We start from the raw sequence: 21,373 nt of genomic DNA, 5'->3' as shown, positions 1-21,373 counted from the left end.
CTTTGGGATGAATTTGTATGCTGACAGCGTGCCAAGTCTCCTCAACTGACATCAGTGCTTGACCTTACAAATGCTGTTGTTGCTAAGCATTCATCAGATACTTCCCAAAAGAACAAAAATGACTTTAAAAGCTAAAAAGGGATGTGGCATAGGTGGGGGGCTAAATTTATAAATGGATGCTCAACAAGCACATACGTACTGTACAGGTGTGACTGGTCAGAGGTCTTCCTATTTTTAGCCATATAGTGTATGAACATTATATTTTACGCCGTGCTCTGATTCACTCATTGTGTTTTTATCTGTGCTGTTTCTCCAGTGTTAGAAGGAGCAATTGCTACATGGTGTGTGCTGGTGACATTTCTAGTAGTTCATCTGGACGAAGTAACGTGGACCTCATAATTGGATGTCATATTGATCTGGCCTCTGGCCTTGTCTCATTCACTGCCAACAACAAGGAGCTGCCTATTGCATATCAGGTTCTTTTGATTTATGAATCTTAATTAAATAATTGAGTAATGTAGTCATCACTTTGTAGTTTGAAACATTTGTCATAAGTCCTGTTGAGAATATCCAGTTGCAGAAAATGTTGTGCAGATTTTTAATATAACCCATTCAGATTACAGACATTCATTCAATTTACAGTATGAAACTGAGCTTGCCAGTTATTTTTTCCATTCTTTTGCAACATGTTGTTTGTAATACCTTTATACCATACGCAGATTGAAGAATATAAAGAGGGTGATGGTCATGGCATGTTCTCATCATGTTCATCGTGGACATTTGTGTCCACTGTCACACAGTAGCTGTGAATTTAATACCCCATTTTGCTTCAGTACATATTGCACAAATAAGAATTTATAGACAAGTGTGACTGTCTAAGCAGTACCTGAAATAGTCAATTCTGAAATGTAGCAAACAATATAAAAGAACTTGTTTGATATGAGTTTCCAGTCAGTCTGTCTTACATGAATAAAGCTCTTATGTGCTCTCTTATCTTAGTTTGCCTGGGGCTTTAAATCAAAATGCTGAACCAGTGCCAGATTCTAATTGGTGCTAGGGAGCAATCTGAATTTATTATACTGTCTCAGAAAAGAACCCATTGTTTGTGATAATATAAGTACAAGTCAGATGTATATATTTTTCTTGCTTTTTTATATCTCATAAGTCATTATCTATCAGGTGGAACCCAACACCAAACTGTTTCCTGCGGTGTTTGTCGAGCCCACAAGCCCAAACCTGTTTCAGTTTGAGTTTCCAAAGATCAAAGTAAGTGCTTCCTTGTGGAATAACGTTCAAATATTTAAGAAGAATTAAAATTTAATTATATCTAATAATAATAATAATAATAATAATAATATGTATTCCACCTAGGATGCTATGCCACTGTCATCTGCCATTTTCAAAAGTCTTCATAGTAACCCAGAACCACAGTGTCCTCCAAGGTTGGATGTACAGACCATTGTAGCTGTTCTGTGGAGCAGGATGCCCAACACTTTCCTCTCAGTGGAAACAGCACGTGTCAGCGAGAGGCACGGCTGGGTGGTGCAGTGTCTGGAGCCGCTGCAGATGATGGCAGTGCATATTCCTGAGGAAAACAGGCAAGAGATGTTTGATTTTATTTTAAAAATCTCATGTACTTATATAATTATAAGTTAATCTTATAAAATAAAATAAAAAATAGGAAAATAGGTGCTTACACTGTATGTGGAAGGCCTTTCCTGAAGAGTGGAGGCTGTAAAGCAGGACTACATCTGGAATAGGGCTTTTGCAGCTACATAACACTGTCACATGATTTTTGCCGCTACAGCCATCTTGCTGGTCGTACTCACACATCCACAGTTGTCAACCTGCCAAGTCCTTGTCAAAGTCACAATTTTTTATTCGTAATCAAATGCACCTTTGACAAGCCAGAGTTATCATTTCGTACACTATCGAACTGTTGAAGTACAAGATACTGTAAAGTAGATATTATTTCAGTCTGCACTTAGACCAGTGGTAGACAGCCGTATGTTAAATGTGTCAGATTTAAGTATCTGACTCCAAAACATTTAATTAATTCTGACTCCAAAGACTTGTTTTCATGCATGCATTAAATAGCCAACAGCTATTATGCTTAGCTCTCAGGCCTTACGTCTGCTTTTTATGTTCCTTAAAATAACCATGTTTAAAAACTTGCAGTACAATTTTACATCTATATTAGAAAAATATGTGATTAAAGGCTTGCTGCTGGATTTTCCCGCAGCCATCTGGTACAAAGTTAATGCTCCTTTTTAATCCTCTCTCGCTTGTAATGTGCATTACAATAATCCATAAGAGTGCATTTCTTACTAATTATGTTCTTTAAAAGGGGATAAAAGCTCATACCTTTATGATAGACATGGATAATAATAATAATAATAATAATAAAAAAGCCTGTATTTATTCTACCATCATCACTCAGCGAAGTTTGGCCCATAATCTGTTAACTACTAATACCCCTATTTTACCTACGTGGTTTCGCGCGGTGGCCGTATTCCATCTTTCTGCATCATTCCCTCGCGGAAGCTCGCAGACCTTACAGAACTTCGCGGAACGTTGGGCGGTCACTCGCGACGGCTCACGGTGCCTAACACCGCTTCTCACAGCAAATCAAACCACATAGGTGAGATATGGTGTAACAGCTGAAATAATAGAGGGGGTGGGTTATCCGGGTCTGAGCTTGTAGGACGGCTTTCACACACAATAACGGAATGACTGAATTCGAAATGTAATAAAGGATTACATTTTTTAAAATATAACTCAATAACTGAGTATTTAAATGGCGGACCTAATGCGTTAGATTACTCATTACATCAAAAAAGTAATCTGAGTACTCTAATGCGTTACAAAGTAACCCACTGACCATGGGTGAAACTTTTTTTTATTAACCAGGTTCTGTTATTTTGCTAAATCAAAAGTCTCACTTTAAATTGAACGCCATTTGTACTTTTGCATTATACAGTACCTGCCTTTTCCTCCAGTTAAGTGTGTAAATTTTCTTCCTTAATGGCCTTAAGGTGCATAGACATCATGGAGCTCTCAGAATACGAGGACCTGCGACAGTTCCACTACCACACTCTGAAACTCTACTGCGCTCTCTGTGCTTTGGGAAACACTCGTGTGGCCCACGCCCTCTGCAGCCATCTCGACCAGTCACAGCTCCTTTACACCATTGACAACCAGTACTTGACAGGACAGCTGCGTGAGGGGTTTTATGACGTTCTTATCAGCATCCACCTGGAGACAGCAAAAGAAGCACGACTCATGATGAAGAATGAGTTTATCATACCCATCACAGACGACACCCGCAGCATCCGCCTTTTCTCTGATGACTCCAAACGCCACTCGTTGCCTGGCGTGGGACTGAGCACGTCACTCAGCCCTCGGCTTAACTTCTCACCGCCGTGCTTCATCAACACTAAGCGTGAGCACTTATACAGTCCAGAGATCCCACTGGGCATTCTGAAGGAGAAGGCCATCAGCATGCTGACAGAGGCAGTGCAGGGCGGAGGGACTCATATCCGTGACCCTGTAGGGGGCAGTGTGGAATACCAGTTTGTGCCCATACTCAAGCTGATTGCCACTCTGTTGATTATGGGCTCTCTAAGTAGTGAGGAGGTGCGAATCGTTCTCCTGCTTGTTGAACCCAATGTTTTTGGGGAAAGCAAGGAGGAGGAGACACAACTTGTGGCTGTAGAGGAGCCAGCCGAGAAAGAAGAGGCAAGCAGTAATGAGGAGAAAGCTGTGGAGGCAGGGGAGGAAGAGAGCAAAGAACACAAGCAGCCACCCAAAGGTCTTTTGGAGAAGAGCCTGCCTGAATCAGTCAAACATCAGGTCAATACACAATCAATTCGCTGCAAGCAATACACTTTCTAGGGAAGTGGTTCTCAAAGTGTGGTCTAGGGACCTGCAGAGGTAGTGTTATAATTTGACGATGAAAAAAATAACTATTCTTTTGTAAGGGTCTATGCTAAAACATTATTCTTAGATTGTTTTATTAATTACCCATGCAGAACTTGTTACAGTGAGTTATTTGAATTCCAAGCCTACTTGACTTAATTACGTCTTTTCAGTTTATACAAATCTAAGCTGAGACCTCCGACTGCTAGAAGTTTGAGAACCCTGATCTAGAGAAGTTGTGTTCAAATGTATGTGTTCAAATGTATTCACTCATTATGGTTTATTAGAGTGATTTCACCACCATTGTGTTTACCATACAGATGTGTGAACTCCTGCACTATTTCTGTGACTGTGAGCTGAAGCAGCGTATTGAGGCCATCGTGGCTTTCTCCGATAGTTTTGTGTCCAAACTGCAGTACAACCAAAAGTTCCGCTACAATGAGCTCATGCTGGCCCTCAACATGTCCGCTGCTATCACTGCCAAGAAGACCAAGGAATTCCGCTCACCTCCCCAAGAGCAGGTAGAACCTGTGCACTCAACATTAAACCACGCACATAAATCTCATTTACTGTACTATTCCAGTCGAGTCAAAGGTGTTTGCTTTAGTCATTTTTCTCACTTTGGTCAGTCGTCTAGAAAAAAAAAAGTATGAATTAACAATTCCTAGACTTTCCATTTCGGTTTGTAATCGCACCTCAGCTGAAGAGCAGATTTATTATCCTTTCTAATAAACACTGATCCGCTGACAATGACAGAGCCGTGGTTTGCCTTTTTTTTTTTTATATCTTGCACAGTAATATGGCTCACAAATTGTGCCATATTACACACTGGCTAGAATTTAAACTCAACTGACTGTGTAACCAGGGCAACTGACAGATCTGTCACTGAGGAGATGCAGAAATTTAATATTTGCAGTTTCCGAACCCTGTATATTCTTTATTTGCTTATTTAAATCCACCACCCACTTGCCATATGACAGCAACCTGTTCAGAAACCTGCATTTGAGCTCAACTCTGGCCTTTTATCCAGATTAACATGCTTCTGGATTTTGCTACTGGAGAGGATTGTCCCTGTCCTGAGGACATCCAAGAGGAACTTTATGCCTTCCATGATGACCTGAGAATCCACTGTGGTATGACTCTTGTAACCCCATTTTCCCCCCTTTTTACTACCCCCCCCCCCAATATACACAGTATATTGTATTGTTCTGTATGTTCTTTTCTCATACGTATCATATGTGTGAACATCTAAAATAAATAAAACTAGTAAAATAAAATAGAAATGTTTGTGTTGGTGTGCTCCTTCAGGTATTCCCATAGAAGAAGAAGAGGAGGAACCTGATACATCTATAAAAGGCCGTCTGCTCTCCTTGTTATATAAAATCAAAGGTCGCCCACTGAAAACCGAGGAACAACCATCAGAGGAAGAGCAAGCAGCTCCAAGTAAGTCAATATGACTATATAAAACCGGGGCTTCTTTATTCAGTTGTCTTCCGTCTTTCTTTGCCTGGCCTTTGTTCATAGTTTTTGTTACCGCGTTTGAATATGTGCTTTATATAGAAACGAATTTCAGTATAATGCAAGCAAAAACGTTCATGTCAGTCACTCATGAGAAGAAACACTTTTAAAACCAGTTTAATATTCTCCTGTGGGTTCATATTTAATTTCATTCAAATCATTTTTATTTTTTTTATTAATGCTAACAAAGAGTGAAATAACGTCCTTAGTTACATTCATAGCATTGAAATGAAAGTATTCGTTTAATTTAGTAGCGGATTTAAGGATAAAATGACTTGACAAAAGATAGGCAAGATAATGAATATAGTCACATAAATTGTGAACTGACTAACTGACACTAAATGCTGACTTAAATGTTATAATTTGAAGCAATTCAGGAAGTGATGACCAAAAGGTTACCTGATGAATAAAGAACCATTTCTGCTGCATTTGCTCTAATGGGCTTCTAGATTAATCCTGTTCTCAGATGCAAGAAAGCATAAAATATGTTCAGCTGAGGGAGCAACTTTTCTCTCTTTAAAATAATGAAGTGTAGCTGATCCCTTAAGCGATGCAGGTAAAAATATGTCATGTTTGCTTCCTCATCATCCATTTTAAAATATATGCCTGGAGAAACCTAGGAAGACAAGAAGATACACTAGCAGATTTATGACTCTGATGTACAACTCAGCCATCAGCTTTTTTATCTACACACTGCTGTTTTATTTATCATTGTATAATTTTTCATTCCAGGAGCTGCTACACAGCCCAACACATACATTATAATATAAAATCAAAAATAAATTACTATGTCCATCTCTTAACGTTATTATGGTAGACATGCTACTCTAGCAGCTTCCTACAGTACTACTACTACCTTGGTGCTTTAATGTGTGGCGCACCCAGTGGGGTCTAGAGATCCCCGGGGTCTCTGAAGCATATTGGTGGGAAATTTGTCAATTATCAATATCATTGGATTTATTACTCAATTCTCATTGGGCCATTTTTTTGTTATGAACACGTAGTGGGGAGATCTAGTACCAATACTACATCAAATATAAAATATGTTTACCTGAAGTTACGTTTAATTAATAATTGGAACAAAATGAGTAATAATATATGATGAACCAAGTGCTATTTTGTAAAATGCAGAATAATGAGGTGGATTCCAAATTTTAAAAATGAAGTGTTATTAGGACTATCCATGTAATTATATATTGGAAAATATATACACATGCATCTACACTGCCTGGCCAATTTTTTTTTTTTTTAATTGCCATTTCAGAAGGGTTAAATTATTGGGCTGCACCAAGCAAAGAAAAAAAACAAGGCTATTTATAATGTAATCAGAAGAAAAATCAACAGGAAAACTCATAGCGATGTTTAATAGTAAAGTACAAGCATTTCCATACTCACACAGTGTGATGAGAACTCATAGGATTAGGAGTAAACAACCGTGTAGCCTTACTAATCAAAATCAATTGAATTTGCTAGAAAGCAAAAGGAATATACTTGGAAACATTGGAGAAAGGTCATGTGGTCTGATGAGTTCTGATTGATGTTAATCCAGAGCGATTTTTGCATTAAGTTAGGAAGGGATGCATGCATAGTGGCCTTTGTACAAGCCTCTGGAGGCAGTGATGAGGTCATCACATCACTTGAGTTACTTCTTTCTTTGGCCAGGCATTGTACATACAATTTACACACATTTCAAAAATGTGCTCTGAATAACTTTAAATATATTTTAATGGTGAATGTTGTAAGACCTTGTTGAAGACACCATGGTCTGTCTGTGCATCTTGTCTCTAACAGCCAATTTGTTTAACTGATTGTTTAGAAAGAATATCTCAAAGTTACTCAGTATTCTCCTTCTCCATTAGCAAACCTGAAGGAGCTGATCTCTCAGACAATGGTAAGCTGGGCTCAGGAATGCAAAATCCAGAACCCAGCATTGGTGCGAAGCATGTTCAGTCTACTCCGGAGGCAGTACGATGGCATTGGTGAACTGCTGCGTGCTATGAGAAAAAGCTACACTGTCAGCGATAAGTCTGTGCAGGACGCCATTAACCTGCTGGCCTCACTGGGACAGATCCGCTCTTTGCTCAGTGTGAGAATGGGTGAAGAGGAGGGCCAGCTCATGATCGATGGCCTGGGGTAGGGACATCTGAGACAGACACATTCCATGTAGCTTTGAAACTTTATGAAGGGTTTAGGAGTGGAGCAAATCTTTTGGTACAACTGATGTTGGAATACTTTTCACTTGATGTCTCATAGGGATATCATGAACAACAAAGTGTTTTATCAGCATCCAAATCTGATGCGGGTTCTGGGCATGCACGAGACAGTCATGGAGGTCATGGTCAATGTGTTAGGAGGAGACAAATCTAAGGTACAGTTCCCTTTTTATTGCATTTGTCCTTGTTCAGTCTGTATTCAGTTAGTATACTTAGTAATATTCAGTTCGTAAATTTTGTAAAATCCTAACCTTGATGTGGACTATGTAATTTAGCTATGTTATGTTGGTGGAGTATTACATAGCATTACCCATCCAGAATATACTTAAATTAGTCATATTAATTGTTCATTTGCTAACTAATTATAAAAATGTTCTTAATAAATTATGCATGACTTTTGAGGGAAAACAACTGTTCTGAAACCACTAAAGCTACTTGATGTATAAGGCTTGTATCTGCTGTGGTTAAAAAAAAAAACAACAACAAAAAACTATGTGATTAAAGTAAAAAAGTCCAGGAGATAAATAGACTTGCAAACTCTAATCACTTAATACTCATGATGATTGAAGGGGCATCAGGTGAGAAGGTGATCTCTGATGCCGCTCCTTTTTGGGCAACACCAGGTGCCAGGCCTGTAATTTAATGGTAACAGAGAATGTGTAGATGCTTTTTGGGGTTAGAGATACTGCGGTGATACATCACCCTACTACTTCTCATGTCGCCTTGGCAGCTTCATCAAGGGGGCCTCAAGATGGGTAACATGAACACTAGATACATGAGCAGAGACCAAGCACTTACATTTCTCATGAACCTTAAATGTGTTGCTTATAAGCCTGGTTGAGTCTGATGCCTTGAATTTGGAATTATAAAAAACAGAACAAATGTACCTTTTTAAAAGATGTAAATTTACACTAAATTATTTGCTTAACAGTATGAACAATTCTATATGCTACAATGCAAAGTATCTGGATAAGATGAAAGAATTAATACCTCCATGGAGTAAAGACAAATTCCGGCTTATACAAGTTGGAGTATGTTGAACATACACTGGAAACTAGCTTAGAGTTGTCAGTATGGGGGTATAGGCAAGCTGGAAGAAGGGAGGTCCCACCTTTTTAAAAAATGGATGTATGTAATGTTACAAAGTTTTTTTGTTTTTGTTTTAATCCCTGCAGGAGATTGCTTTTCCCAAAATGGTTGCCAGTTGCTGCCGCTTTCTCTGCTACTTCTGCCGCATCAGCCGTGAGAATCAGAAAGCAATGTTTGAACATTTGAGCTACCTATTGGAGAACAGCAGTGTGGGATTGGGTAAATGCACACACATACAGTACAGTACACACACAGCGGCACTTTTTATGTTCCATCCATCTAGGAACCTCTGTAGTCCAGCTAGGGATCGTGGACGCCAATGGTGACCATTGTATTTATTCCGGTAATACAACAGTGGTAGGACCTTCACTGCTTCACTACAGGCAATTTGGGAGGAAACCCACCAAGCATGGGGAGAACGTGCAAACTCCATGCACAAAGACCCCAGGATGAAATTTAAACCCGGACCGTGGAGGTGCAAGGCAACAGTGCTAACTACTACACCACTTTTTATGTTGCACTGACAAAATATGTTAGGTGTTGAATAATCATATATACACATATTATAAAGAAATTAAGAAATACGTACCACATTTTTTGATCACACAAACTTTGTTATATGTACTCTAACCTGAAATAGTAGTATTTATGTAGAGTATTGTCATACACTGCATACAGTACTGTAGACAGAATGCTGTATGGTGTATTTTTTCTAACTGGATATCATACTATCCTTCATGCTGCACGCTACAGAAATCAGACTGGTGTACTCATTGCACATGTCTGGTGTACAATGCGACACTGATTAACATGGGAGTGTATAGGGAAGTGTGCTGTTGTGGTTCTTGGGGTTGAGTTGTTACCGTGAGGTATGAGTCTGACTGCTAAGGCTGTCTGACTCTGCAGGAAACTTTACCCATCTCTGTATCTCAGCAGTATTGCTCAGCCTAGAGCAAATTCTCATTTTCCTCCTGTCAGGAACTAGCAAGCAGTCAAATAATTACAATGAACTCTAAAGCCAAGTCTGGCCATGTGATCTGTTTAAAATAAGAAACTGATCATTTATAACTGAGCGGCTTGGGAAATTTTATTACTATTTTATTACTACTTGAAGTAGGGTGGGTGAACGTGATTATGTTGGGGGGATGGGGGAAAATAAGAACGAACATAAAAAAAATTCATTTACATGCTGTTCATTTTTCAGCTGCCTTATGTTTGTTTCGGAGGAACAACGTGTACCTTTTAGCTTTCTTTATGTTTTCATATGCAGAGAAATTATTTGTAAAATAGTGTACACATTCAGGCACGTTTTAAATGCATATCTTGCAGCATTCAGAGCTCACAAAGAACATTTTTGAAAAGATTGAAATCTTTCCATTTCACCTCAATATTAACACTGCCTTCCTTGACAGTCACATTTTAAGGAACGTCAGAAGTGGAATTTGCTCATTTCTGGGCTAGCAACATATAAGCAGAAATATCACGGTTTCTCAAAAGTCTTTTTAGTGTTGTAATATAAAAAAAAAAAATACAGTACACTGTCCCCTTGAAATGCATGCTTATTCCCATAAATAGCCTAAAGAAGATACAGGGATGCCTCTCAAACCTACTATGATAGCAGAATACTGGAGATTTTTGTCTTTTTTTTTTGTATGCCGTCTTCACAAAGGTGTGAAAAGACTGCACCCTGCTGGTGAAAATACTAACATGCTTAATGGACAAATCATAACCGCCTTGTTCTTTTTTTATACAGCTTGCCCAGCCATGAGGGGCTCCACTCCTCTGGATGTGGCTGCATCCTCCGTGATGGATAACAATAGTCTGGCCCTGGCCTTAGAGGAACCAGACCTGGAAAAGGTACATATACATGATAATATGATAATTAAATAGCATTTAAGCTCTAAAATAGTGTGAAAAGGAATGCAATGTGCCTCAATAGATTATACAGTAAAGTTCTGCATTAGATTTTTTTCTACTAGACTTATAGACTCATTACCATGATGCTTACTTCCACACTTATTTTGTTCAGGTGGTGACATACTTGGCTGGTTGTGGTCTTCAGAGCTGCCCCATGCTGGTAGCTAAGGGATACCCTGACATCGGCTGGAACCCTATAGAAGGAGAACGTTACCTGTCTTTCCTTCGATTCGCTGTCTTTGTCAACGGTGCGCTTTGTTTCAGTATCTCAGATCTCCTGCTATTGTCTAATGAGACCACCGATATGCATCAGGCTACTTGAATGTTTGTTTTTGTTTTTTTCAGGTGAGAGTGTAGAGGAGAATGCTAATGTGGTGGTTAAGTTGTTGATCAGGCGTCCGGAGTGCTTTGGTCCTGCTCTGAGGGGAGAGGGGGGGCAAGGTCTGTTGGCTGCCATGCTAGAAGCCATTAAAATCTCTGAGGACCCTGCTCTCGATCTGCCCAGTGAAGGAGGAGCAACTGTGTAAGATCCCAAATGCCGTCTGCCACCAATGTTTACATTTAATATTCATTTATTGCAGCTCAAATATATCAGACAGGTACTCTAAATCTCTGTGACACGACTTTTTCCAAGCCATTAGCTCTTAGTCTAACCATTGAGATTGGATTTGATCTAATGCACTTCCTGTTGCCCTGCCTCTGACTTCCAGTTGAAAGCCATGAATGTGACTGATTAAATGTGTACTCTTTGTTTGTGGTGTGTGTGTGTTTGTGTGCGTGCGTGCATGTGCATGTGTGAGACAGGTCTGGGGAGGATGGTGAGGAGGAAGAGGTGGCACACATGGGCAACTCTATCATGTCATTCTACTCAGGCCTTATTGATCTGCTGGGACGCTGTGCCCCTGAAATGCATGTAAGTTCTGCCCAACTTTACTGAAACAAAACAACTATTCATTTAAAAGCTTTAAGCCTTTTTAAGCATGTTTACTGTGTATGAACATCATATTGTTTATGTTTCACAGTTAATCAACACAGGCAAGGGTGAAGCTCTGCGTATTCGTGCCATTCTGCGTTCTCTAGTGCCTACTAAAGACTTAGTGGGCATCATCAGCATACCACTCAAAGTGCCTGTTATTAACAAAGGTTAGAGATATTTCTTATTTCTTGCTTGGGAATATTGTGGATCATTAGGCAATAGGGTTGTATTTAACGGGGCGTTTTCTCACTGGGGTCCTGGAAACCGTTTCCGAGAACACTTGGTCCTGGGACCAGTTGATTTTTGTCTGTGAGCATGCAATTGTTTCGAGCTCAGGTACCAATCTCTGCAATCAAATAGAATCATATAATCTGTGATGGTTCAGGGTGCTATGTCATCTGCTAGCATTGTTGCTGCCATTGTCATCTGCTGCCAAAGTTAATTCAGCCCTCTACCTGGAGAGTTTAGAGGACTTCATGCATCTCTTTGCTGACTTTATGGGGATACCTTTTCCATTAGTACTTAGCACCTTTCCACAGTGCCAAAACAACCACTTAATGGTTTCCCGACCATGATATCACTGTGCTTAATTGGTCAGCCAACTTACCTGACCTGCATCCCATAGAGAATATATGGAGTAATTTCAAGAGGGAGATGAGAAACGCCTGACCCAATAATACACATAAGGCTGATATTAAAGCAACCTGGTTTTCAAAAACATCTTAGCAGCATCTCAGCATCACTATCACTTCCAGGCCATGCCGCACTGTTGCAGTAATCTGTGGTGAGGCAGCCCCAACCAACTGTGGAATGCTTTAAAAAACATACTTTTCAGAAGTTGTCTATTTATGCATGGTAAATCTCTGTTACCAAATAACCCAAATTTGCCTAAAATATGTGTAATGAGTCTGGACTACTGTACATGTGAAAGTTAAATCCCGATGGACGGATAGAGTCTTGCCAAACATTCTTCCCTGATCAGACACCTTACTGCTACTACATCTGTTGCATATGATGTGTTCCATTTTTTCCTCTTGCTAAAATATTTTTCTTTGTCTTTCCAGATGGCAGTGTGACAGAGCCAGACATGAATGCTAGTTTCTGTCCCGAGCACAAGTCACCAATGGTGCTCTTCCTGGACCGTGTGTATGGTATTGAGGACCAAAGCTTCTTGCTAAACCTGTTGGAGGTGGGCTTCCTGCCAGATTTCAGAGTCTCAGCATCGCTGGACACAGTAAGTGGTTACCAGCTTTCTTTTTTCTTTTCCTAGTTGGAGTTATAATTGAGTTACATCCCTTTAGTCGAATGCAATTAGTGTAATACCAGAATGCAAACATGTTCTGAGCTCCATTTACAGAATGAAACATGATGAGATTTCATATATTTATGAGTCAGTATTCAGTCCTATTCAATGCATGTTTAGTCTTTAGCTACTGTTTGTGTCTTAGATTTTTCTGCAATGATTTTACGGATTTTTTGATACCAGCACTCAAATAAATTCAGCACAGAAGGAATGAACAAATTAAAATACTAATTTTATAATATAATATATTGATTTCCATCAGAGTGATTATCATTCATTAAAGTTATGTTTTGCTTTACTGCAAATAGGAGGTGCTGAGCACCACAGAGACAGCACTAGCCTTAAACAGGTATATCGGCTCAGCTGTCCTGCCTTTGCTGACACGATGTGCATCTCTCTTTGCTCATACGGAGCACTACGCCACACTCATGGACTCCACGCTTCACACGATCTACAGACTGTCCAAGGGCCGCTCGCTCACCAAGGCCCAAAGAGACTCCATAGAGCAGTGCCTACTTGCCATCTGCAAGTAAGAGCTACGTATGGTCTAATCCAGACATTCATGTAGTCTAGTATATGGTTTCAAAGTCTGTATCAATTTGCTTTAATTGCTTATCTACGTAGACACCTTCGGCCATCTATGCTGCAGCAGCTTTTGCGTCGTCTGGTCTTTGATGTTCCACAACTAACAGAATACTGCAAGATGCCCATAAAGGTGAGCCTTTCTTAGCTACCTAATTATTATTATTTACTTGCATTTCTAAATAAAGCCTATAGGGTATATGTTTATGTTCACATTATTCTTTTCTAATTAAAATGCACATCAATCCCATACCCAGCACCAGGGGTGCAAATTTGCTAATAACCCTATACAGTAGGCTTCTATATGTGTAATGCATATTGGAAGGCTCAGTGCCAAATAAAAAGTGTTAGTACTTCACACCTACCATTACACATCCACATTTACTAATGCACTCAAGTCACCCGATCCAACTGTCATCATGGACCTGTCATGATATTTTGTATAGTAGGTGCAAAAATATAGGTATACTCTTAACATCTCAACTACCCTTGTGTAACAGCAACCTGCTGCCTGCTGCCAGTCTCACACTCAGCCAGTCAGCTGCCACTATGGTTGAATATCTACATAAGACTTTAGTTACCTCTTAAAAGCTATTGATCATTACCTTTTATATTTAGCTGAGTAAATTTGATCGAAAATAATAAACCCTAATTTTCATGCACTTTTTTAAATCTTAATTGCATGTGGAAATAGTGGCCGTGTTGTGTTGTGATTTATGATGATTGGATATCTTTGTGGAATATGTGTTTGGAAGCCATAGTATTTTTAGAAATTTAAGTATAATTCAATCTGCTTTGTTTAAATCCCACTAGCTACACCAGCCACCCTCTAAATAGTTGCAGCTCAGTGGGTTTTCACTATGACACATAAAAGGATTTTATGAAGGAAATTAAAGAGGGATTTGAACAAAGCTCAACACTATCCTGATTCAGGAGGATTCTGAAAGGGGCACAGTACCTTTATCTACTATTATTCAACAGAAGCTTAGTGTGGAATCTCCCCATTTTAACAATAAAGCTCCTCCTTAGGGGGTTAAACAAAATGTATTGAAAATTGCCTCTTTCCTTGCAAAAACAAAACAAAACAAAAAAACACAGCGCTTTAGTTGGACCAGACGTGACCTTCTGGTCCATCCCAAGAGCTGGTTGTATCACTCAATATGGTCTAATGATCTCATGTAAGATAATCTATTGACTGAGAAGCTTTCAATGAAATTAGGTCTGTAGGGAGTGACTTGCAGTGCCCAGTATGTGGGGCCTATTCAGACCAGACCTACTTAGACCACCTGGTCGCCATCTGATCTGAAAAACAGTATATTTGTTGTGGAGGAAAAAGATCAGTTTTTTTTTTTTCCAAACAGAAACTGGCTCATTCAATTGATCACATCAGCACTATGGCTTATATACATGTATTTGTGACATGACATCATTACGAACGTTACTTAGCTGTGATCGAGATGTCTTTTAATGCAAAAAGTGCATTTTAAATATTCAGGTATCCTAATTAAGAAATATATATACTTTGTTAGATTTCAGTAGTATAAAGAAAATATGTAAACAAAGAATTATATACTGTGCAAAAGTCTTAGGCATGATATTATATGCTGTATCAATTTTTTAAATACAGTGGTGTGAAAAACTATTTGCCCCCTTCCTGATTTCTTATTCTTTTGCATGTTTGTCACACTTAAATGTTTCTGCTTATCAAAAACCGTTAACTATTAGTCAAAGATAACATAAATGAACACAAAATGCAGTTTTTAAATGAAGGTTTACGTTATTAAGGGAGAAAAAAAACTCAAAATCTACATGGTCCTGTGTGAAAAAGTGATTGCCCCCCTTGTTAAAAAATAACTTAACTGTGGTTTATCACACCTGAGTTCAATTTCTGTAGTCACCCCCAGGCCTGATTACTGCCACACCTGTTTCAATCAAGAAATCACTTAAATAGGAGCTACCTGACACAGAGAAGTAGACCAAAAGCACCTCAAAAGCTAGACATCATGCCAAGATCCAAAGAAATTCAGGAACAAATGAGAACAAAAGTAATTGAGATCTATTAGTCTGGTAAAGGTTATAAAGCCATTTCTAAAGCTTTGGGACTCCAGCGAACCACATTGAGAGCCATTATCCACAAATGGCAAAAACATGGAACAGTGGTGAACCTTCCCAGGAGTGGCCGGCCGACCAAAATTACCCCAAGAGCGCAGAGACAACTCATCCGAAAGGCCACAAAAGACCCCAGGACAACATCTAAAGAACTGCAGGCCTCACTTGCCTCAATTAAGGTCAGTGTTCACGACTCCACCATAAGAAAGAGACTGGGCAAAAACGGCCTGCATGGCAGATTTCCAAGGCGCAAACCACTTTTAAGCAAAAAAATCATTAAGGCTCGTTTCAATTTTGCTAAAAAAACATCTCAATGATTGCCAAGACTTTTGGGAAAATACCTTGTGGACCGACGAGACAAAAGTTTAACTTTTTGGTAGGTGCGTGTCCCGTTACATCTGCCGTAAAAGTAACACAGCATTTCAGAAAAAGAACATCATACCAACAGTAAAATATGGTGGTGGTAGTGTGATGGTCTGGGGTTGTTTTGCTGCTTCAGGACCTGGAAGGCTTGCTGTGATAGATGGAACCATGAATTCTACTGTCTACCAAAAAATCCTGAAGGAGAATGTCCGGCCATCTGTTCGTCAACTCAAGCTGAAGCGATCTTGGGTGCTGCGGCAGGACAATGACCCAAAACACACCAGCAAATCCATCTCTGAATGGCTGAAGAAAAACAAAATGAAGACTTTGGAGTGGCCTAGTCAAAGTCCTGACCTGAATCCTATGGAGATGTTGTGGCATGACCTTAAAAAGGCGGTTCATGCTAGAAAACCCTCAAATAAAGCTGAATTACAACAATTCTGCAAAGATGAGTGGGCCAAAATTCGCTGTAAAAAACTCGTTGCAAGTTATCGCAAACGCTTGATTGCAGTTATTGCTGCTAAGGGTGGCCCAACCAGTTATTAGGTTCAGGGGGCAATTACTTTTTCACACAGGGCCATGTAGGTTTGGATTTTTTTTTCTCCCTAAATAATAAAAACCGTCATTTAAAAACTGCATTTTGTGTTTACTTGCGTTATCTTTGACTAATAGTTAAATGTGTTTGATGATCTGAAACATTTTGTGTGACAAACATGCAAAAGAATAAGAAATCAGGAAGAGGGCAAATAGTTTTTCACACCACCGTATATGTTTATCAGTCCGCATAATTATGTACAAAATCATTCAGTATTTTCATATATAACTTCTAAATAAATAACATTACAGGATAATATATGTATGGCTGTAAAGTAAAAAAAATGTAGTACAAGACAGACCAGTTTTCAGATGGAAACAAAAAACCTAATGTACGCTCCTGGGATTTGCATAAAAATAGAAAGGATCGAGTGTGACAAAGTTACCAGAAGAACTCATATTCTCCAGCAAGCTCAAATGTATATATATATATATAAAGAGAGAGAGAGAAAGAGAGAGAGAGAAGTTAAAGCTTGGTCACAAATGGTTCTTAAAAATGGGCAATCACCTCAAGCTTGCTTCCAAAGTAGTTTCTAAATGGTTTAAGGACAACAAATTCCAGGTATTGGAGTGGCCCTGACCTTAATCCAATAGAAAAATAGAAAAGGCAGAAGTGAAAATGCGTGTGTGAGAAAGGAGGCCTATAAACCTGACACAGTTACAGTATAGCAGTTCTGTCAGGAGGAATAAGATACAATTCCAGCAACATATAGTAGGAAGTTTGTGGAAGGTGACCTCACAGTTGATCCAAGTTAAACAATTTAAAGACAATATTACCACATACTGACAAATTTTATTCCCACTGGGAATGTCAGGAAAGAAATATAAGCTGAAGGAATACTTTCATTTAAAAATAAAATAAAAATTAATACTGATCTTAACTGACCTGAGACTAAAATGTCAGAAAATGTATTTACAATTTTAATATACTTAGAGCAAAATGAGATGTTTCAAAATAGCAACTTTCAAGTGTGCCACACGTTATTATGGATGTAGCCTACATTATTAGGAGTAAAGAGATTTCAGAAAATCTTATTATTAAAACTGTAAATACTCCATGTGAGAAGAAATACTATGCTGCTATATAAAGCATTATTTATTTATTCATTTATTTATTGTGCATTTTTTTTGTTATTGTAGCTTTTGACCAATCACTATGAACAGAACTGGAAATACTACTGCCTGCCCTCAGGCCTGGGAAGTTATGGCATGGCATCAGAGGAGGAGCTCCATCTCACCAAGAAACTCTTCTGGGGTCTTTTTGATGCCCTCTCTCAGAAGGTACTGAACAGTCCATCAGCCAGCCAGATAGCATTTTACATACAATTTTGTATTTTATAAATTACTGTACAATTGTAATATAGAGGTTTTCCAAAGATAAACCTCTATATCACTTTGCAGTTCATTTTATTTATTTATTTTTTTGCCTTTGTCCAAGTCTTCAACCTAGGCCTGAGCTGGGTCACCCAGAATCACTGAGACATTCCTGCATGCTCACTTGTATCTGTAATGGACTCGTTTAATCAAAAGTCAAGCAAATAGTAAATGATTTCCTTTACAAGAACTCACACCATGTTTGTCCCCAAGGAGTCTATGTGCTCACTCAGCCTTTACCCCTGCTTACTATTCATAGACTGGGACAGAACAGCTGTGCAGCCCTCATTACAGTACCTTTTCTTCCATAATCTCTCCTGCAGAAATATGACGCAGAGCTTTTTAAAATGGCTATGACGTGTCTAAGTGCCATAAGTGGAGCCCTCCCGCCTGATTATGTAGACATGAGCCCAGCAACAACTCTGGTAAAGCAGGTCTCTGTGGATGCTCAAGGAAACTTTGATCCCAAGCCTATCAGCACCGCCAAGTAAGCACTAAAGTGTAATAGTAAATCCACCTGGAATTCCAGGCCACTCAGGAGGCATGTAATGGCTGAATATGTGCATATTTGATTTTTAGGCTTTATAAGGGTAGTGTTGTAGAAATTAAAATCTGAAAACTTTTTTTTTTTATTAAATTCAACTTTAAATCAATTACAAAGAGTACAAACCTTCCATTATTTATAACAATGCATTTCTCTTATCTTGTTAATGTAACTATTTTTAGCATCTCACTGCCTGAAAAACTGGATTACATTGCCAGCAAATTTGCTGAGCATTGCCATGAGAAGTGGTCTTCTGAGAAGGTAAACTACTGACTGTTCATATGATATAACATTTCAACAGTTTCAGGCGTTAACTTAATTACATCAATAAACACCCAGTGTAGGATGCATACTGTGTGATCTGATGTTCTTTTATCTGACAGTTATCACTAGGCTGGACTGCAGGTGAGAAAGTGGACGACCAAGCCAAAACTCACCCTCTCCTGAAACCATATAAATCACTGAGTGAGAAGGTATGCATGCCTTTCTAAAATTATCCAGTGTAAAGTCATTATAAAGACAGATGTTAATGTAATTATTTGTAATGTGTTGGAAATGGTCTAGGAGAGAGAAACCTACCGCTACCCGGTGAAGGAATCTCTGAAGAGCATGTTGGCTATGGGTTGGACCATTGAGAGAACCAAAGAAGGGGAAGCCATGTTACAGCAGCGCGAGGCAGAGAAACAGATCTCGGAGGCTTCTCAGGTAGGATGATTTAAGATTAAGAATGAGACATTAAAATTATTTAGCTGAGATATATTTGATGCATGTGTTTTTTTTTTTTTTTAAAGGGAGACAGATTTCATCCAGTACCTGTGGATTTGGACAATGTAACCTTGTCTAGAGAGCTACAGGTAAGTTTTGGTTATAGTCTGTATTATTTGACTGTTGCATAGAGGTTAGCACCGTGTCCTCTCACCTTCAGAGTCGAGTCGAGAGTTTGATTCCTGTCTTAAACATGTTTTTCCCATGCTTGGAGGGTTTCTTCCAGATCTGGATTTCGCCCGCAGTCCAAAGATATGCAGATTAGATTTGTGTGCCCTGCGATGGATTGGCACCCTTTCTAGGGTTTACCCTACCTAGTCCCCTGGGAAAGGCTAAAGGCTTCTTGCGAGTCATGACCCTGTACAGTTTTAAAACCTTTTAAGAATGTAAAAAAACTGCTTTTTGGTAAAAAGATTTTTTTTCACTTAATTCTGTGCTGCTTTAAAAGGCTTCATTTGCTGAGGAACTTTTCTCATAAAAAAAAAATAGACATGTAAATGAGAACCAAAATATTTGACCCATACCAGGCTACATGAAAAAGATTTTGTATTTCTTAGATGTAACCTATTTCCAAACACTTGAACAATCATTCCCATATTGTTGAAATCCCATTGCCCTGCTTGCTGTTATATTTTTCACATACCTGAGAAAGAATACACGATTATTGTTTTCATGTAGTATAATCTTATGAATAAATGTCTTTCGACACTGTCTGCAGAGTATGGTGGAGACTGTTGCAGAAAATTACCACAATATTTGGGCGAAGAAAAAGAAAATAGAACTAAGCAGCAAAGGTAGTATTGTTTTCTCAAAGATATACCTGTATACTCTAAGGTTTCACAATGTACCACATGAGGCGTGTTTCTATTTGCAGGAGGTGGGACTCACCCACTGCTGGTACCCTATGACACATTGACTGCAAAGGAGAAGTTCAGAGACAGAGAAAAGGCTCAGGAGCTCTTTAAATTCCTGCAGGTCAATGGATATGCAACAAGCAGGTATGCGTGTCTCTGCAAGCTCTTCCACGTGTGTATTTTTGCTGTCTACAACAAGAATGCAAGCATTTTGTGAATAGTTTATGCGTTTTGTCATTAACACGCCATACGATAATGATGCATGTTGGGTATCTATTGTATTGGTCATCTATTGACTTTTCTTACTAGAGGTTTGAAGGACTTGGAGCAGGATTCCTCTTCTATGGAAAAGAGGATTGCCTACAAGTTCTTAAAGAGGCTCTTGAGTTACGTAGACTCAGCACAGGAATTCATAGCCCATTTAGGTGAGTTAAGTGAGTTTCAATTAAGTAAAATAAACAATTAATTAGACATGTTCCCCCAAACGAAGAAAAGAACAGATACACCAATCAACCATGACATCAGCTAGGTTTTGGGTTCCACAGTTGCCTTCTGGGGGTACCAGGATGTTGGCAGCAGATTCTTTGGGTGCTATGGGTTGCAAGGTGGGGCCTTCATGGATCAGACTTGTTTGTTTAGTACATTTCATTGGCGCTTATTTGGCTTATTTTGGCGCTTATTTGGATCTGGGCCATTTTATTGGCCCAGATCTGGGCTCCTAGTCTGTTGGGCCACATGCCTGCCATGTCTCCTTTATCGCTTATCTTGTGCACATGGTTGTGGCGGGGCTGGAGCCTAACCCAGGAGACCTAGGGAATGAGGCGTGTTACACCCTGGACAGAGTGCCACAGGAAATTTGTTGCTGCCAATTAACCTAATCTGCATGTCCTTTGACTGTGGGAGGAAAATGGAGTTCCCAGAGTGAACCCACCAAGCATGAGGACAACATGCAAACCCCACACATACAGATCTGTGGCAGGAATCGAATCCTTGACAAAATGCATACAATACAAATTCAAAACAACAAATGCAATACAAATTTATTACAAATGCGTACAATACAAATTCCAAATAACCCCCTACTGCAATTATTCCCAATATAAATATACTTCGGCTTTACTGAAGGTTTTGTGGTATCCACACAGCATCAGGTAGTCTGAAGATGGTGCTTTATTTGAGCTATATGAATTAAAAGCAGCCTCCTCTCTTCAGGGACAAAATTTACAGTTGTACACATAGAGCATCAGCTCCAAA

General features: G+C 39.1%; 1 protein-coding gene across 1 annotated transcript in view; it reads left to right on the top strand.

The window, feature by feature from the left end:
* ryr3 (ryanodine receptor 3) overlaps positions 1–21,373 on the top strand; it is a 77,459-nt gene that overhangs the window by 28,597 nt on the left and 27,489 nt on the right. Inside the window, exons 30-56 of the mRNA XM_053489187.1 lie at positions 317–476; positions 1,180–1,266; positions 1,372–1,598; positions 3,036–3,852; positions 4,239–4,439; positions 4,949–5,051; positions 5,227–5,361; positions 7,296–7,569; positions 7,690–7,804; positions 8,825–8,957; positions 10,492–10,595; positions 10,768–10,903; positions 11,001–11,178; positions 11,460–11,568; positions 11,678–11,798; positions 12,696–12,865; positions 13,243–13,463; positions 13,559–13,649; positions 17,723–17,863; positions 18,280–18,443; positions 18,683–18,761; positions 18,884–18,973; positions 19,065–19,205; positions 19,292–19,354; positions 19,984–20,059; positions 20,140–20,263; positions 20,429–20,544. Of these exons, the coding sequence (XP_053345162.1) occupies positions 317–476; positions 1,180–1,266; positions 1,372–1,598; positions 3,036–3,852; positions 4,239–4,439; positions 4,949–5,051; positions 5,227–5,361; positions 7,296–7,569; positions 7,690–7,804; positions 8,825–8,957; positions 10,492–10,595; positions 10,768–10,903; positions 11,001–11,178; positions 11,460–11,568; positions 11,678–11,798; positions 12,696–12,865; positions 13,243–13,463; positions 13,559–13,649; positions 17,723–17,863; positions 18,280–18,443; positions 18,683–18,761; positions 18,884–18,973; positions 19,065–19,205; positions 19,292–19,354; positions 19,984–20,059; positions 20,140–20,263; positions 20,429–20,544 (4,376 nt within the window). The remainder of the gene's footprint in view (positions 1–316; positions 477–1,179; positions 1,267–1,371; positions 1,599–3,035; positions 3,853–4,238; positions 4,440–4,948; positions 5,052–5,226; positions 5,362–7,295; positions 7,570–7,689; positions 7,805–8,824; positions 8,958–10,491; positions 10,596–10,767; positions 10,904–11,000; positions 11,179–11,459; positions 11,569–11,677; positions 11,799–12,695; positions 12,866–13,242; positions 13,464–13,558; positions 13,650–17,722; positions 17,864–18,279; positions 18,444–18,682; positions 18,762–18,883; positions 18,974–19,064; positions 19,206–19,291; positions 19,355–19,983; positions 20,060–20,139; positions 20,264–20,428; positions 20,545–21,373) is intronic.

The sequence above is a fragment of the Clarias gariepinus genome, chromosome 27 (genome assembly GCF_024256425.1).
Source record: "Clarias gariepinus isolate MV-2021 ecotype Netherlands chromosome 27, CGAR_prim_01v2, whole genome shotgun sequence".
Taxonomy (NCBI): domain Eukaryota; kingdom Metazoa; phylum Chordata; class Actinopteri; order Siluriformes; family Clariidae; genus Clarias; species Clarias gariepinus.
This window is presented reverse-complemented; position numbering and strand designations above follow the sequence as displayed.